General features: G+C 38.6%; 2 protein-coding genes across 8 annotated transcripts; one reads left to right on the top strand and one right to left on the bottom strand.

Annotated features, from left to right (window-relative positions):
- Window positions 1-197: 197 nt before the first annotated feature.
- hcls1 (hematopoietic cell-specific Lyn substrate 1) lies at window positions 198-15,702 on the top strand. 6 transcript variants are annotated; one of them, XM_042079617.1, is made up of 17 exons: window positions 198-310; window positions 1,252-1,335; window positions 1,484-1,557; window positions 2,309-2,438; window positions 2,770-2,880; window positions 3,007-3,061; window positions 4,229-4,339; window positions 11,019-11,129; window positions 11,404-11,514; window positions 11,710-11,765; window positions 11,887-11,956; window positions 12,529-12,683; window positions 13,404-13,691; window positions 14,042-14,168; window positions 14,432-14,476; window positions 14,618-14,686; window positions 14,868-15,702. In XM_042079617.1, exons 2-17 carry the CDS (start codon window positions 1,252-1,254, stop codon window positions 14,999-15,001), a joined length of 1,731 nt encoding a protein of 576 aa, XP_041935551.1. In that variant the 5' UTR covers window positions 198-310; the 3' UTR covers window positions 15,002-15,702. The 6 variants fall into 6 exon arrangements, with proteins under 6 accessions (XP_041935551.1, XP_041935553.1, XP_041935552.1 ...); XM_042079619.1 differs by lacking the exon at window positions 11,019-11,129; XM_042079618.1 differs by lacking the exon at window positions 11,404-11,514.
- llph (LLP homolog, long-term synaptic facilitation factor) lies at window positions 15,356-18,576 on the bottom strand. Of its 2 annotated transcripts, none has more exons than XM_042079621.1 (3): window positions 18,434-18,576; window positions 17,887-18,111; window positions 15,356-15,954 (listed from the first exon to the last, which is right to left on the bottom strand). In XM_042079621.1, exons 2-3 carry the CDS (start codon window positions 18,095-18,097, stop codon window positions 15,785-15,787), a joined length of 381 nt encoding a protein of 126 aa, XP_041935555.1. In that variant the 5' UTR covers window positions 18,098-18,111; window positions 18,434-18,576; the 3' UTR covers window positions 15,356-15,784. The 2 variants fall into 2 exon arrangements, with proteins under 2 accessions (XP_041935555.1, XP_041935556.1); XM_042079622.1 differs by having other exon boundaries at window positions 17,887-18,107; window positions 18,434-18,546.
- Window positions 18,577-18,845: the final 269 nt, after the last annotated feature.

The following is an 18,845-nucleotide window of genomic DNA, read 5'->3' as shown; positions in this document are numbered from 1 at the left end:
TAAACATTACATTAACATCATAATAATTGACATAATAAATAATAATGGCAATGATAAAAGCAAAGTCGTAATAGCAACAATAACCATTTGCAAAACTGTAAAGTGAACTGATAAGTCCGAGATAGATGCCTCTGTTGAGTTATTTATGGCTTCAGCCGCTTCAATTAGTGACAAAGATATTCATGTTACCAAGAACGCGCAGCTCTTCTCTAGAACGCGCATCCGCCCCTGAAGTTTGCGCCTCTGTGTCCGAGCAGGTGGAACTGCGCCTGGATTAAAGACCGGACATCAAAACATACATCTTAAAAAGGTAATGATCGTCAATGAAGGTCGAAAAGTTACTAGGTGATCATGTTTGGATTTGCATTGATTAGCCCATCAATCTGAGTAAAGATTCTCTCAACTTGGCACTTGCCAACAGGAAGTTGCAGGCTACCGTTATTCTGATTATTGGTATTAGGCTAATAACAAAAACGCACTTTTTGGTATTTAAACTATTTGGATTATTTTCAGTAGGCCTATCTTTCTTTCAGACAGTAAATTGCGAATGGAGTAGGATTGGCAGATCTTGAAAGTTTCAATAGGCTATAAAATGTTTATTGAGGAAGTAACCTGTCAGTAAGCCTCATACAATGCTAAATTGTTCTTGCGAAAGAAAACTAAGCAGACTGTGACACTGACTGCAGAGCGGCTCATTGTGTTGTTGACAATAATAGTTATTTTTGACATATGTAGCCTAGTTGTAATTGATGTAATTTATCATCTCCATACAGAGAGGCGTGGTTGTGGAATAGCTCACTTGAGAAGCAAAACAACGAGGTAGCATTACAGGATATTTTCGTCATATTGTAGCGTGTCGTTTTAGCCTATGTGATATTTGCGAATATGCATGCGTGACACATATAGCACTCTCTAATTTCCTTTGTCTGACCTGACGATAAGACGACAGAGTTTAATGCGGCCTCGTTGTTTCAGTATCCAAAAATAGCTGGGCCGCACTTCAGAAAAGGGAAGAGACGTTATGGCCATATTATTTCTTGAGTTACTGTTAAGTTGTAAGAATTGTACTGCTGCAACCACTTATGCAATTTTTCGCAAAAAGTATGAAGCACATTACACAAAAAATAAAATAAGAACCTTATTTTATAAGAACCTAAGTAGGCCTATGTTGTAGGCCTAGGTATGTAAATTGAGCAAGGTGTGTGTGAGAAACTAAAATGTGGCATTGTTTGAATGTTGATTTGTACACAGATGTGGAAATCAGTAGTTGGACATAATGTGTCCATGAAGGTGGCATCGGAGGGAGATGACTGGGAGACGGATCCGGATTTTGAGGTATGCAGAGCAGAAGCGTGTTTGCAATGCACTCTTTTACCTTCTCTCACCCATGTAGCACTGTAGAGATGTCATTTTTAGTAAGTCAAAGGCTCACCATTCATTCCCATATCAAATTTGATGAGGTGTGTGTGTGTGTGTGTGTCAGAATGATGTATCTGAGCAGGAGCAGAGATGGGGGGCCAAGAGCATAGAAGGCTCTGGTCGGAAAGAACACATCAGGTACCGATTATAGTTTATCCCAACATAAAGAATGTTTATTCCACAGTTATGCAGTTTGTTATATAATACACTTGTTTGGGATAACAACAACTGGTATAAATGAAGTGTTGAAATCAAACCACTGCGGGGGCAACGTCACAGCAGAAACAGGAAAGGGAAGTTGAAATATCACTCACATCTCTAGTTGTATTACCAAATATGGAGCACTGAAAGTATCAGTGGCTGTGTCAGGCTGAATGTTGCTGTGTAAGTTCTTTACTCATTTCAGCTGGTAGAGATGGAACAGGCACACAACCGCTAAAGGTGTTGGCCAATATTGATGTGATACCATGGAGATTGAGGAACGTTTTTGCTGCTGCATCTATTTGAGTTTTTTTAACATGTACAGTTAATAAACTTACAAGAACTGACCATGGGATATTTTCTCATACTGTTGCTACTTTAAAAATATCAATATGGAACATTTTTAAGGTCAAACATGAACACCAGATTTGTACAGTAGAGCCTTGGTTGCATGTTATATGGACAACTAGTCTAGGGGCAGACATAACTTATAACAACAGTGATCCATACTTTAGTATTTCTGTACAGGGTTTCGAGTTAGCTATATCTTGTAACCATTTATGAGATTCCAGATCCAGTCTAACAGCCATAACAACACTGTTTCCACTCTAAAACTCTACTGATACGCCTCAGATGGCTTTTGCCTTGTCGGTTTACTCAGTGGATCCCTTGATGTTTTTGTCTGTAGTGTGGCAGAGCTGAGACAGAACGTGTCTCGGGAGCATGAGGTAGTGAAGAAGAAGGAACTGGAACAGGGTCCGAAAGCCTCGTACGGCTATGGTGGAAAATTCGGAGTGGAGAATGACCGCATGGACAAGGTCAGACCAGTCCAGAGTTGTTAAAGTAGAAAACCACACTCTCAAGCGTTTGCTATTAATAAGTCTTTGTCTCAATAAAGAAACGCATTTCGGACCAAGGCCATTATCAGCGTGATGGCCACTGATGATGGCCTAGGGTTGAAATGCATTTCTTTGTTGAGGCATGGTCCAATAATGACATATGAGGAGCAAACGCTTGAGAGTGTGATTTTTCTAGTTTATTTTAAAGTCCTTTTTCTAACTCACACCCAAAGAAAGACTAATTTATTTTTGGAGGAGAGCGTGTCTGCTCCGGTGAGTCAAGAGTTGTTCCAACTGTGTCATTACCCAGGTGGCAGTGGGGCACAGCTATGTGGCAGACGTGGAGCAGCACTCTTCCCAGACCGACGCAGCGCGAGGCTTTGGCGGGAAGTTTGGAGTGCAGAAGGAGCGGGTGGATAAGGTGACCCTCTTCTCATTGTGTCTGTTCATCTACTACAGTGTGGCCAATAAGATGGGTCATGTTGTCAGGGATACCTGCAATGGGTTATGGCGTGAAATGTTCATTATCCGTCTCTGTTGTTTTCAGTCAGCCATGGGTTATGACTACAAAGCAGAGGTGAAGGAACATGCGTCACAAAAAGGTATTTTTCATTTTCTTTTCATTTCATTTCATTTATTGTACAACTATAATAAACATCTATAATGTACAGCTATATTTGTAGTTACCCAAGTGAACCCACTGAATTTCCTAACTGGTCATGAGAATTGAGAATTTCCATGATTGTTTGTTACATTTGGTTGGCTTTCACACCAATTAAAGAAAACACGTCAGTGTTTTTAAGGAACCAAATGTAACAAACAATCAAGGAAATGGATGCATTTAACTTCACAGACTCAATTTCAAGATGACTTTGGGTATTGTGCCTTCACAATCTGCAAGTGAAAAAGTCATTAGGCTCTTTGCCCGTGATATTAGTCCTATTGTCATTGATATACTAGTAGAATTCCTCCCTATGATAAGAATTTGTCATATTGCAATATTAATGATACAGGTGATGGCAAGATGGTCAGCTCACATGTAGAATGAGAACAAAGATGACTGAACTGTAGATGAGAAACATGAGTTGAGAAATGAGTCCCAGCTGTGCAAAGGACCAAGTTACTTTGCACGGCTGACTTGTGGTTGAAAGAAAAAAGTTGTTTATAGTACTATTTTCACATCGCCATTTATATTGTTATTGCCATAAATATCATGACATTATCGTGATATAGTTTTACCATCCCTGAATGTTACATGTTTTAAAGGCATCCTTTGTTAGTTTTTCTCCTTGCAACTTTGCTCTACCCCGACCCTGCACTGGTGTAGTCTACGTGATATGCAGGACTACGTAGTATACCCACTTAGAAAGCATCACCATCTCAGTATACCCACTTAAAAATTGCTTAAAAATGTACTAACATGGGGTTGATCACAGTACGCACTACAGCTAACTATTACATCACAGTACATCCACTACAGCTAACTAGACTACACCACTGCGACCCTGAGAATAACAAACTGCTTTACAGCAATCGTGCACTAGCCTATACTGTTTGGTGCAATATTACCTTGTCAGTGGACATGGCTCTTCGGTCATTATATGCCAGTTTGTAAACAAATCCACATGTACTGTGTCCAAGAGGAAAGGTGCAAACCATGACCCGCATCTGTAGGAGTAGCCCAGTAACAAAAAAACCCCCAAAAAACTGAATCTGCATTGGATACATTTAACTATGTGATGTTTTTTACATGTTTCTGCTCCACTCAGACTATGCCAAGGGCTTTGGAGGAAAGTACGGTGTTGAGAAAGAGAAGATGGACAGAGCTGCAATGGGTTACGAATATAAAGGACAGACAGAGAAACACCAGTCCCAGAAAGGTACTGTGTCTGTGCCTTAAGCAGCCTGTTTAGTGTTCCCCGTGTGAAGTACAGTGGAGGACTGTTTTTTAAAACAGATGGGTTTGGTTTCTGGTAAATGGATTAAACCTAGGACTAGTCTAGGAGTAAAAGAGAACTTCAATGAACAACAACATTGAAAAAAGCTTTTAGTCTAGGACTAGGCTTAGAGCCCTGGGGCCTCATTTATAAAGCGTTCTTACGCACAGATTTGATCTTAGACCGTGCGTACGCTCAAATCCATGCCAACGCTCAGATTTATAAAAACCGTCTTTGACGTGGAAAAGTGCTTATCTCCACGTCAGGTTCAAACTTGACGTACGACCATTTCCTTGTGGTAATGCCGGGGTACTGCAAGTAATCTGAGGTCTAAGTGCGATGCATTTTCAAAATTCCAAGACCAACGATCTCATGTCTTTCTTTGCCATATGCATGATCAATATCAGAAGATTTTTAAAGACGTTTTTGGACGCAGCTTAATGTTTCATGGTTTGGCATAAAACTGCTAATGAGAACTAAAGCCCACTTAAGAAAGTGAAAAAACGTATAGCTTACTTATTTCATAATATCTAAAAAACACCAAGACCTACGATGGAATGATTGAAACATTCTTACAGGTGATCTAGTATATTTGGTGTTCTCACCAATCTAATATTGACCATAAAATGTCCAATTGCCCTCGTTTAGGAGAGGAAAAGTACATTTGTGCCAGGGATGTAGTGGTAAAATAAGAGGTGGGTGAACTATGAATTCTGCGATCTCGGTGAGGTGGACTGCGCCATGCGGTATCGGATTTTTAAAAAAGACATTCGAACATGTTTGATAATGGTGGAGGTTATTATGCAGTATTGGAAATAGGCCTATAGGATAGTATTGGATAATACAGTTTTGAATGTTAAAAGTGAATAAACTCTTTTGAAAGGTGGATAAACTCTAATAAGAGGTGGGTAGGCCTAAACTCTATTTCTGAAATGTCAGAGGTAGATAAACGGCGTTTACTCGCAATTAGCCTCCACTACATCCTAATTTGCGCTCACAGGCCTTCCCAGCTTCGTAACAGAAAGGTAATATTTGAATGTAAGCTATACAATGTAGGCTATATATGATATAAAATATCTATAGCCTACATTGTATAGCACAACAAAGAAACATAAGTTATCCTCTGAAAGCAGGGCATCTTCATATTTAGTGTTGCGTCGGAGTTGTGTAAAGAGGTGCAGAGCGCGCACCTGTTTGTTTTTTTGAATGGCAGTGCCCAAGATTAGATGACAATACGTGAGTTGAATAATGTAGGCTAAAATATAAATGAATTCTGCAATCTCGGTGTGGTGGACTGCTCCATGCGGTATCGGATTTTTAAAAAGGGCATTCAGAACATGTTTAAAATATAATAGACACTTCAGCGGAAATGCATTGATATTTTAAACAGAAATCATACATCATATTTGTACAATCATACTCATTTTTGTTCAATTGGACAAGTTTTACTTCAACTCTTTCCCCTTTTGTTGATAAGAGAAACCACCTTCACTGCCAGTTTGCATACATTTAAACAAACAAACAAACAAACAAACACACACACAGCATGTGAGCAACAACTACATCATATTTGGGTAGATGACAAATAAGCCTGAAAAAAGGAATTTAAAAAAACTTCAAATATCATCCCTAAAAAGTGTTTATATGTGTTGCTGTATCTCTAAACTTGACTAATATAAAAAAAAATTAAAAAAAAAAAGTGAAATATATATTTATATGTCAATTTGTCATGTTAGTGCCTAAAATTGTCATATGGTGTGACGTGAAAATAATTTGAAATAAAATGAAAATTAGATACTTTTTTCTACTTTAATTTATGTCACTGTACATTTTAATCACGTTTGCTTTGATATGCAACATTTCCTTGTGAATATTTAGAAGAAAAACCTAAAATTTAACAAGTTATTTTGTCAAGGTGGAGAATGCTCCTAAGTGTAACCAGATATTTTAGCTTAATTCTAATATTTCTTGTAAGAACTCACTCAAAATTCTTGAGGTTCTTGCAGATACCATTTCCTTTGTGTGCTATTGATGTTTTAATGATTTTTCAATTTTAAAGTCTTTTTTGTGACATTATTTAATGTCACACCAAATGACATGGTGTCACGCCATATGATGAACTGCACCACTCCACCATGTGTCAGAACAAAACAGGGTTTTTAATGACAATAAAATCATTAACAATGAATTTTGAAGTCACTGTATGAATGGTGTATGCGTGTAACAGCAAAATAGATGAAAGTTTAGTATTTATTTTTTAAACTTACATGGCATGGTAACATAAAAGAAAAAAGTATGAGAAATATGAATTGTACAGATACATTTTTTACCCAATTATCTCAGATTTAACAAAAAACATATAATATCTGAATTTAAAACATGTTTTTACAAGAACTTTTATGTAAAAATGCAATTTGGTCATAGGGTGTGACAGAAATGTCATATAGTGTGACTTGAAAAAAGCTGTCACACCATATGATGCAGCGTCACACTATATGACATTTTGACAGTTAAGCTAATTTTCTAGACAGTTAAATACAGCTAACTATTATTTAGCATGCAACTGACCACATGGCAGCAGTGCTTTTTAAGAATTCATGAAGAATATTTGTGGAAAATAGCTACTTTTTAGGCAAATGATGTCACACCATAAGACACTAAAATTTGGCCACGATTGATGATGTCCAATTCAAAGCTTTTTATATAAAAATCCAAAAAGCAGAACTCACCTCTTGACCATGCCAATTACTCCTGACATTCTATTGTTACTTCCTGATTAAGCAGGGTCCTCTTCCCAATAATAATGTCCAAATGAATGCCCGGTCAAAATATACAATATAGTGTCACGCCATATGACAACCATTTTATGGACAAAATATATTTGATTATAACTTAGTTGGACAGCATGCATAAACATCAAAACTTTCTGTGGTTGTAAAAAACATCCAATTATTTTATATGCATGGTAAAACTTTAAAGTAATTATACTTTTTATGGATATACACTCTTTTTAGGAAGTTCGCACACATGGTGGACAGTCACACCATATGAAATTTTTTATGTTTGGATGATTATTTTAAGTCAAAAGTGAAATACAAATCCAATAAATTTAATATGACAGAACTTGAACCTACCAGACCTACAACATTTCCATATCAATTCTTAACAATTGCCATTTTTTATAAGTGTGTGACACATGGACAATTCTGCTATTTGTCATCTACCCATTTACACTATTTTTTTTCAACAATTATTTTTACAATGGTCTGATTTGGAATGGTCTTTGAATCACCGTCTTGCTTCCAGTTACAAAAGTCTGATTCTGATTTGAAGACAGACGATGGGGAATTTGGAAGCGAAAAAATTATGGAAGGGGTAGCAAAACACTAAATATGGAATACTCCAACCATTTGAAGTCTTTGTATTAGAAGTCATTTAGTGGCCTCTTCCTATTTCCATGCTGTATCTTGCGGAATACCTTTGGTTGCACAGAACCAGCTGCTCTATAATGGGAAATGTCTGGAGTAACTTAATTGTTATTAACTTTCATAACCCACTGTCAACCTTTTTACTTTTTTAACACCTACCTTTAATGTCATGATTACATTATATTAGTGGTGTGTAAGTCTAGGTGCCTTTCACTTTAAGAAGGAGAGTAACTTGTGTCCTTGTCTGTAGTAGGCTATTATTTGGAAATGAGATGTGCATGAGGATGTAAGTCAGGATGTTTGCTGTTTGATTAATTAAAATAAATATTGAAAAAACAAACAACTTGAAGAGAACCTGTCTTGGATCGCAGGAGTGTCATGCAATGTTAATTTCTGGTGAGCACTTGACAAGCAAACATGACGTGAGCTTACTGATGGCTAGAAGCAGGGGTGGCGCCAGCAGTTGAAAACATTCGGGGCTTATCCCATAGGATCTAAACAGCACTGTCAACATGGCGTTTCTAAAATAAATGACAAAATATGCTCACTGTAGTGGCAACAGGAAATAGCATCGTACCATTAGGAGTAGCTATGCTTAGTGACTCTGGTGGTTCTGAAGACTGTGGGTTAAAGTCACCAGCTCCAATCTGAGCCTACGCCATCCCAGTCTGTAGGTTAAACACAAATGTGTGTCACAAAATCCATACTTGTATTCAGCATGTCGTCTAGCAACTGTAAGACCAGTTAACAATAAAAAAAAATCATATAAAGCTTGAGTGAATAGGGTAGAACATTTAACCAATTTATCTCAATGAAACTCTACTTTGAGACAGAATTCATGCGAAGTCCATGAATCAAATAAACTCAGAATAGTGGTTAATAACTTTGCAATGATAGCTCACATTAACTCTACAAAAACGTGGTGTTAGCTAACATTACCCCTCAATTAGGCCTGCATTCTCATTAGATTTAACGTTAATGTTAGCAGCTGCTAAACCTTTTCCTCAAGCGAAAAATCAAACGCACTGGCGCATGAAATGTTGGACCCCAAACAAACAGGATGTCCATTTCTCTGCAGTGCCATTTCATATAACGCCATTCAAAAATGTCATACATTAATGTTAACCTGACTCTCATTAATGTTACCTTACCATGCATAAAATCTATCAGCATGCCAACAATGAATTCAAACCTGAACTCAGGTAACCTAACGTTAAGTTAATGTTAACAGTTCACTGACTAAGTTACGTTAGCAGCTTGCTGCTGCTTCATAATTTAATTGACAAACCTAACAGCAACAAATAAACGTCCTTTTCACATATTAATGATAACTCACATAGCCTAGATTTGTGACTCACCAAGAAACTTCTGTGGAGGATGAAACGCTGCCATTGATCGGTTCTTCACGCTAGCTGATACTTTCGTTAGCCAAATGTATCAGTTCTTCACATTAGCCGAGAGTTCTCTGGTTAGCCAAATGTATTCTTTCTTTCGTGCACAGACCTAAGCAGTTCTTTGTGTGCTTTAGCTTTCAAGCTTCAAAAGGTGCATTACTGCCACCAGTTGTTTGGGAATGGAATTGCATCTCTGATCATCGTTCTCAACAAATTTCAGATGGGGCCAGGGCCCCTGTGGCCCCGCCCCTAAAACCGCCCCTGTGTACAGTATTGGGAATATATATAGTATTGGATTATACAGTTTTGAATGTTAAAAGTGAATAAACTCTTGAGAGGTGGATAAACTAAGAGGTGGGTAGGCCTAAACTCTATTTCTGAAATTGCAGAGGTGGATAAACTGCGTTTACTCGCGTTTAGCCTCCACTACATCCTAATTTGCGCTCATAGCATACGCCTATTCCCAGCTCTGTAACAGAAAGGTAATATTTGAATGTAAGCTATACAATGTAGGCTATAGATATTTTATATCATATACAGTATAGCCTACACAACCAAGGGACGGAAGTTATCCTCTGGCATCTTCATATTTAGTGTTGCGTCGGAGTTGCGTAAAGAGGTGCAGAGCGCGCACCTGTTTGCTTTTTTTGACTGGCAGTGCCCAAGATCAGATGACAATACGTGAGTTGGATAATGTAGGCTAAAATATAAAGGTAGGCTTAAAGCAAACAATAAAGGACAATGTTTAAGCCATTGGACATTATTGAAAGAAAACGATAGCAAAGATATGCAGAATGAATGAATAATGACCGGCGAACTAGGCTACTTTTTCAGCAAAAACATAGCCTACCCTAAAAGAAACGTTAAGCCTACATGACATATTACGCTTAATTTAGTCCTCTGTTTTGTAGACTAAATCAGCATATTACCCTGGGTCATACTGGAAACGTACAGTAGCCTACTGTACCATAGCGTACAGGATTATGCTGTAGGCCTAGGTCTTTCCTTCATAAGGTAGGCCTACCCAATTTTTTTCTACAAAGTAGGCCTAAACATAGGCTACTAAATGTTGATTATTCACATTACTGCAAACAAAAGGAATGAAAGCGAGCAGAGGACAATGGACATGGATGCATACGATCTCTTTCCAGAAAGCTTTGCTGGAAAAAACATAATTAGTTAAGCTATTTGAACTGACGCATATAGGCTAGTTAACATCAGATGGCATAGGCTAGGCCTATACAATGTTTTCAATATATAATTTTACATAGGCTACAGCTTTTAGGCCATTGATTTCATTAAAACATATGCTAATGATATTGATGAGGGGGGGTTTACAAGGCGGAGACCTAAAACCATCCGGCTGCGCACAAGTTGACGTTCATTTGTGATTTATAATGGGCACATCTGGAAGGGTGGCATACGCACGTTTTTTTTGTGCGTACATTCGTGTTCTCTGAATCACACGTACGATCATTTCAGAAATGATCTAAGATCAAATGAAGGATGGTTTCTACGCAACACTTTTATAAATGAGGCCCCTGGTATAGTCCTGCGTCTGTGTCCCCGTGCACACGGCGCGTGATAAGAATTGCATCATCAGTGCGGCCTTATGGGCGGTGTCATGTGCATCCCAACAATTGTGCACAGAGGAGCTACCACCTCTTTAATCCATGTACGGCAAACCAACACTTAAGGTTTAGTATGGGTTATCCCAAGACAACAACTGTGCCCTGAATGAACTGTGATTTTTAAAACCTTGCCTTACTACCTTACATTTTTGTTGTTGGCTTCTCTTAGATTACTCTAAGGGCTTTGGGGGGAAGTATGGCGTGGAGAAAGAGAAAGTGGACAAAGCTGCTTTGGGTTATGATTACAAAGGAGAGACAGAGAAACACCAGTCTCAGAAAGGTGCGATACTCTCTGAAGGCTCCATTTACTTGCTGAATGGATATGTCTGATCATGCATCATGTCCGCCAAGTCCACACATGCCAGCTATGTGAATTTTAGTAACAATTTGAGTTTTGTGGGAAGAAACTGATAAGACTTCATTTGTTCTAAATATAAATATAGAGTGGAAAGTTTTACTTTTAAATATAGAGACATTTAATCATCATAAATCAAAAAATATAAAACACAAAATACAGTGAATACAAGTGATTACTTTCCTTCTATCATGCGTAGATTACTCCAAGGGATTTGGTGGCAAGTATGGAGTGGAGAAGGAGAAGGTCGACAAAGCAGCTTTGGGTTACGACTACAAAGCACAGACAGAAATGCACCAGTCTCAGAAAGGTAATGGTGAAAAATCCAAAAGCATATTTGCATTTTCCCCTATTCTGAAGATATGACCAAAAACATTTTTGACTACATGTTAATGCATAAAACCTTCCAGTACCATAATACAATTAATAGTACAATTATCAATATCATGATATTGATAATATATTATATGATTGTTAAAATGCTTGACTCTTATATCACACTCAGATTATGCCAAAGGCTTTGGAGGCCGTTATGGCGTGGAAACAGATCGCATGGATAAGGTAGTGCACAACCAGAGTGGCTTGGTGACTGATAAACATGATAAACCCCATCTTTTACACTGGCCTCTTACTGCTGTACAGTTTATAATCAATGCATTTCCATGATCACTATTTGCTGCAGAGCGCATCCACTTTCACTGAAATGGAATCTCCAACTTCGGCCTATGAGAAGACACAGCCTCTGGAAGCCTGTAAGTCCCATATTGCTAAATGCTGCCATCATGTGGAGGAATAGTGTAAAGCAAGCTCTGGCATTTTAAAAGTTTGCTCTGTGATTGACTGTATCTGATGTGTTCCTAACCAGATATACCAGCAAATATTAAGTAGACTATTACTATGTTATTGTACAATGACGGTAAATATATCTTGACAACCTTTAACAATGCACAAATGTTACCATTATCATGATTTGGAGGACCACTGAATACTTGTTTCTCACATGTAATATAAATATATTTACATTTAGAGGATGCTTATCTCCAAATCTGTTTACAGTTATTGTATACTGGGATTTAACCACCTCTATGTCAGGTTCTATTAATTAACAGGATCTGTCCACTGTTTAGGCAGTTAGGGGAGTAGATTTGTGGGGCCAATATATTAAAACTAGGGATCTATATTAACTACTACATCAGTTCTTTGAGTCTAGTGCATCTTGCTAGATTCCTTAAGATATTTTGTGTAGCCTACATTATTACCCCTATGCTTTCTGCACTGCAGAGAATGAGGTGGTCATTCTAGGTGTGCTTCCGATGTTTTCTAGCCACATCCAGTGCTGGAGCAGGGAACTTGAAGGCCCGTTTTGAGAACATGGCCCGTGTGTCGGACGAGGAGAACCGTAAGAAGGCCGAGGAGGAGAGGGCCAGGAGACAGGCTAGAGAGAAGAGGGAGCAGGAGGAGGCCAAACGCAGACAACAGGTACAGTACATAACACCTACAGACATAATCCTGTGTGAGATAGGTAGACCATCGCTATTTGATAGTATTTTGTATATGATGAAGGTACATATATTTTTTTACGTATAAGATACTGTATAATATATGATATAAAGATACTGTATAATTCTATGATATAAACTTTAATATGGGACAATTTGACTTGGACTTCACAAAGCTTGACCCAAGAACATAGACATACAACACCAACAACATAGACATGACAAAGGGCACATAAGCACAAGGAATTTCAATTATACACAGGAGAGCTGTTTAATTCCTCGTGCCATAGGTAGGGGATTTCACACAGCGGCCAATCTACAACCAAGCCTATTTACTGTCAAAACCAAAATCACAAATCACTAATAACAAACAAAACAACAGAACAGCCTTCAAGAGCATTTTACTTGGGTTATCAAGCAGGCACCTTGATAGGCGTTTCATTGAAATAGGCCCACGACACCTCCAGACGGCTCAACAGTGGTATCTGGCGTCTCAGACTCCCCTCCACACTCTACCAATAAATTACAACAACGAACCCAACCAGACAATGCAAAACCACCAACAAAACAACCTCTGTGCATAACAAATAGGTTTCACTAGCAAGTACTTGTAAACAAACCTCTTAGTTATGTCGTATACTGTAAGTTGGACCAGATGATAACTATGACCACTCAATCCCTTATTTCTTTTGCCAACCAGGAACAGATGAGTAGGGAAGAGATAGAGCCGGAACCAGAGGAACAGAGGCCCCCATCCCTCCCTGAGGGCAGGAAGCCCCCTCAGGTGACCAGGGATCTGCCTTCACCCCCTCAGGTTAAGAGGGATCTGCCTGCACCACCTCAGGTTACCAGGGATCTACCTGCACCCCCTCAGGTTACCAGGGATCTGCCTGCACCACCTCAGGTTACCAGGGATCTGCCTGCACCACCTCAGGTGACCAGGGCTTTGCCTGAAACCCCCAGAGATGAGCCTGAACCAGTGGAACAAGTAATGGATCCCAAATATTACTATCTACTTAATATATACTTAATATTATGAGTCAAAAGATGTAACAACAATGGGGTGGAAAAACTATAATATACGTATTAATTGTAATTATTAGTAAATAATAAATATTAGTAAATATGTAACAAGTGAATCACAACATATGTGTTTGCACACGGAAAAATGCTACCCCTGCCCCAACTCCTTCTTTTACACAATGTCACACTTTTCTTATGAGCATCACTGTCTCATCAGAAATATAAATGTCACACCAATATTTAACAGAATAAGTAGTACATGAAAAGCAACTTAGGTCTTTTTTGGGGGGCTCTGACTAAACCTAAACCTCACAGGAAGACGATCCGGAGTACGAGGAGCCTCCATGTCTGCCCCCTCGTTCGATGGACCTGCTAGACGACGTGGAACCGGAACCGGAACCAGAGGACGAGTATGAGGACATCGGGGTTCCCGAGGCCCCAGGTCAGCTCTTAGCAAGATTGAACCAGCTACTTTAGTTTGACATTACAGTAGTTAGGCTATTATAGATTTTGTTTAATTTTTGCTTAATTCAGTAAGTGATCCGATTTCACTGTAAGGTCCTACCCTCTAGGTGCTAGTCACCACATCTATATGAGATATTGTGCACCAGGAGGGATTTGTACTCAATGATCCTCCCAATATTCACATCTTGATCAAGTGATTTATAAACCTTAGACAGTACTCATTTGTGATTTTATATCCAGAACCGGAGGACGAGTATGAGGACATCGGGGTTCCTGCGGCCCCAGGTCAGCTCTTAACAAGATTGAACCAGCTACTTTAGTTTGACATTAGTTTGGCTATTATTTTTGTTTTGCACATCACATCTTGATCAAGTGATTTATAAACCTTAGACGGTACTCATTTGTGACTTTATACCCGTCTTACAGCTGATGATAATGAATATGAAGAACTGCCTGCTGGAACAACAGCCGTTGCCCTTTATGACTATGAAGGCCGTGAGTATTTCTCCAGAAATCTATTTATTGTCCCAATCACAAAAATATTTGAGTTCGCTCAGACAGCCTAATGATGAGTATGGTATCTTCAGAGGCAGTCAGAAAAGTGTATTAAAATGGTGGTTCACCAGTGGAACTGATTTAAATCCAAATGATTTAATCACAATCTCTCCTCCTGCAGAGGACGACGATGAGATTTCATTTGATCCAGATGACATCATCACAAACATTGAGATGGTGGATGAATCGTGGTGGAAAGGCACCTGCCATGGGCGCACTGGCCTCTTCCCAGCCTCCTATGTGCAGCAAAAATGAACTCTACCCTGCCTTCGCCTTCAGAATAACATCATTACTAATGATTAATGCATTTACCTTACTAGATACTAGAGTGCACGAATAAAAGCCAAAATGGGCCATTAATGTTTTACGCTGCAGGTCAGGTAATGTTATCGACTGCTGAGGACCAAAACAGTTCTTTGTGTCAAGATATGTTTTTGCAGTCTACCCTATGTTACATTATCTCTGTATACTTTCAATATATTGGTTCTCATATGAATATATGACTCAATTTAAAATTACATTTTTGTAAATAAGAATTACACTTTGTTTGCAATCATTACTTTTCAACTATAGATAAAATGTCATAAACATATAATATAATACATAGAAAAATGTTCAACTGTTTAATGATCCATCCAACATACTTAATTTTAAGGTCCAAAAAAGTGTTATCACAATCAGTGATAACCATATCAAGTGTTATAGTGAGGCTGTGTGTGTACAGTGATCTTATTACAGAAGTGTTACCAACGCAAAAATACATCTTGAAATAAGTGACTGTCGCAAGTGGACAATCTCAAGCAGATACAGTTCTCTTTGATTCAGAGAACATAATGGAATAGAATGTTCAGACTAATATATTTCTCACATTACAATCAATTCAATGTAAATTCTTACAAAATATTTTACATTAAGAGGGCACACAGAGGTAACATTTAACATTTCGATCAACTTGAGTCAAGCTGAAAAAAACCATCTCCGTTTCCCAGAGCACTCTCAGACTCTCATTCTCAATGGGCCGATGATGCAAGACAGTCTCTACCACGCCAACTTCTTGTGCTTCTTGGAGTTTCCTGGTTTCTTGGGATTTCGTTTGGCCTTCTGTTTTTTCATCTGTCGTTGACTCATCCATGTTGGGTACTGTCCGTGTTCATTGAGAAGGGTTTTCTTGTTGAGCTTGCCATCCAGGTCCATTTGACCTGCGCCATCTGAAGGTAAATCAGTAATGTAAATAAAAACAAACTACAAAAGAACCTGCCCAGTGATCATGAAATGTACATGCTGAAATATTCCTGTCACAGTCTATTTAGTTTTTAGTAAAGTCTCTGCTTCTGAAGTACATCCCAAAAACTTCCAATAGGGTTGTCTAGACTCTGGTGGCCAATTCCTGTGTGAAAATGATTCCTTATCCTCCCTGAACCACACCTCACAGTCTGACACTATTATGGGATATACCTGCGCCATCAGGGAAGGAAAGACTGAAGCAACACCCGATCATATCACTGCCTACAGAGGCTTGTACAGTGGGCACTATGGATGGGTGCAATTCCACACACGCACACACAAGACGACAAGAACTCATAAGATTGGAACTAAACAGCTATGTGGCCAAACGAGGCCCACTTTCTGGTTAGGCTAATAATGAAGGCTTTAAGATTAGACTTGCAATGGTGACAGATCAGATTTGAAAGAACTAGCATGAAGGGATACACCCATCATGGATAGTTTCCTCTGTGGAAACATCTGTATGGGATCTGCCTCACTTGGTCGTAGAGTCTCAGCAACTTCATGTGGCCACTGGCCATCAAATGAAACCAGATGACAACCTGAATGTACTGAATTATCAATATCAATCCCCCAGTTGTCAGAGTAATTACATTCAAAAACATACCTTCATATTACATCACAATTTATTAATGAACGAAGTTTAAAAATAAAAACACAATATATCAGAGGGATCACACGAATACATGGATTTCTATGGAATGTCACGAAAACATGCATGCGCAACCAAGAGGCAGAAAGCACCATAGAACAGCATAGAGCAATGCAAAAGAGCAAAAGAATAAAATTAGTTTTTGTGCTGAAAACTGCACCAATTCGAAATCACGATGGTTAGAGAATGTTAAATATGTTCAATATCCCTAACGGAATGCATGTCTTTGCCAAAAATGACAAAATACGATGTTATATTATTAATCCAAATGAACGTCAAACTTTGAAATATAGTCTGAAAGGGGATGTTATGATTGAGACAACAGGGATATACACAAAAATCAGATTGTAGCTTACAGCAGCCGACTATTTAGGTTAAGTTTATAACGTTGTGGACGGCCACCAAGCGTGTGGCCGTCCACAAACCCATGTATAATTATTAAGAAAAAACAAGATTTTTACCGTAATTTCCTGGTAAATTAAATATTTCATGGCGCTATTGCGCTGCACGGCCACCAGATGACGCCATTTCACTCCTTGCTTTTCCATCCAAAAAAGGCACGAAGTGCAGTGAAATGCCGCCATCTAGTGGCTTGAAATATGTAATGTAACCCATTACATTTATTAGAAAAGAAGCGACCGTCGAATAATCTTGTACTTCCTTGTCAATTATTCGTGTAATCCATCTGATATATTGTGTTTTTCTTTTTAAACTTCGTTCCTTTATAAATTGTGGAGTATCATTAAGGTACGTTTTGGAATACAATTACTCTGACATTCGACATTAAACGACCACAAATTTAGGCAATGGGTACAGTCTTAGGGGCTGACACTTTGCATAACATCTCATCACTGCTTAAACCAAATTATCGTATTCCTACTCTATATATGTTGTACAAAAATGTAGTTTATTATCAAAGTGAAATGGTTGCTGGCACAAGTCAGCGCCGTTAGTTTACCACATAATTGACGTTTTGTTTACATGTGTTGAATGGAAGTCAATGGGAGCCGGAAATCGGTAACTAGTGGTGTCCAAAGATAATTTCTCCGGATAGCATGACGGCGGTGACTACGCAGTAGTTCGACTTTCCTGTCGTCTATATAATATCTCGAGAAAAAATAATGAAACTCTGGATGGAAATAACATGTATTATGTTCGTTGCATTGGGTTGAGAACACTGCTACGAAAGATGTCCGTAACTCACCTTCTCCCTCCATGTCTACCTCTCCTGGCTTTCCCTTCAGCTTCTCCGCTGGCACTACTGTGGAGATCTCCGATATGTCTTTCATAGTGATTTCACCCTTCCCTTCGTGGCCCAAGGCCGCTTTGAGCCTTGTCAGTTCTTTAGGTGCATTCTTCTTTCTTTTCTCAGCACGCATTTTTCTCTTCCACTTGCTCCGTAAACTCTTCGCCATTGCTGGAAACCTAACTATGCAGGACCACAACAAAAAATATAATTTAGGTAACTAGAACTTAATTGACAACCATCATTAGAGTTCAGAACCTTTGACGTAAATGATTAAATTGTCAAGTGGGCTAGTATTATGTTAGACCTATTTTAATAGGCTACTAGTTAGCAAAAGCTCACTGATGACAATATCGACCTTATCAATAGCTAACATTAGCTAGCACTAACATAGCCATTGTGGCACCAACTACTAACATACGGCCAAACGTTACTTGATTCAAGTGAAGTCCATTACGAGTCTATTGGACACAAACTTGCGAATATTAATTTTCAGACAACTCACCCGCTGTTGTGAAATAGATATCTGAATTCAACGCAAGTCTCCCAGAGCCCGTGTACTGCTTTCCACGTGTTGTTAATTACGACAGCCGTAAATTGCGTCGGACCATGTGATATGTGATATTCCACAACAGGATCGGCAGATGGCGACACCACTCAAAATAGGGGAATATTGTATCACTATGAAACTTCTCCAGTTGATTAGTGACATCATACCAAAGAAAAAATGTATGGAAAGTTTTTGAGATTTTATGTTTATATATGCAAATTAGGCATTTATTAATAAAATGTACCATAATTTGCATATATTGCAAATCACACAATCGGAAAATTGGATCTAGCCAGATTAAAAATGTATTGTTTCATTATGTTGAGACAATACAGAAAGACAAAATGAAAGAAGGGACTGTGGCTAT

The sequence above is a fragment of the Alosa sapidissima genome, chromosome 22 (genome assembly GCF_018492685.1).
Source record: "Alosa sapidissima isolate fAloSap1 chromosome 22, fAloSap1.pri, whole genome shotgun sequence".
In the NCBI taxonomy this organism is placed as follows: domain Eukaryota; kingdom Metazoa; phylum Chordata; class Actinopteri; order Clupeiformes; family Clupeidae; genus Alosa; species Alosa sapidissima.
The sequence above is the reverse complement of the archived record's forward strand: the minus strand, read 5'-3'. Positions and strand labels throughout refer to the sequence as shown.

Excerpts from the sequence above, each read along its gene's own strand:
- hcls1 (XM_042079614.1), top strand. The coding sequence starts at position 1,252 with ATGTGGAAATCAGTAGTTGGACATAATGTGTCCATGAAGGTGGCATCG. Across the intron at positions 4,340-11,018 it reads GAAACACCAGTCCCAGAAAG|ATTACTCTAAGGGCTTTGGG; the intron begins GTACTGTGTCTG and ends GGCTTCTCTTAG. Across the intron at positions 12,684-13,403 it reads AGGCCAAACGCAGACAACAG|GAACAGATGAGTAGGGAAGA; the intron begins GTACAGTACATA and ends TTTGCCAACCAG.
- llph (XM_042079621.1), bottom strand. The coding sequence starts at position 18,097 with ATGGCGAAGAGTTTACGGAGCAAGTGGAAGAGAAAAATGCGTGCTGAG. Across the intron at positions 15,955-17,886 it reads GGTAGACATGGAGGGAGAAG|ATGGCGCAGGTCAAATGGAC; the intron begins GTGAGTTACGGA and ends ATTTACCTTCAG.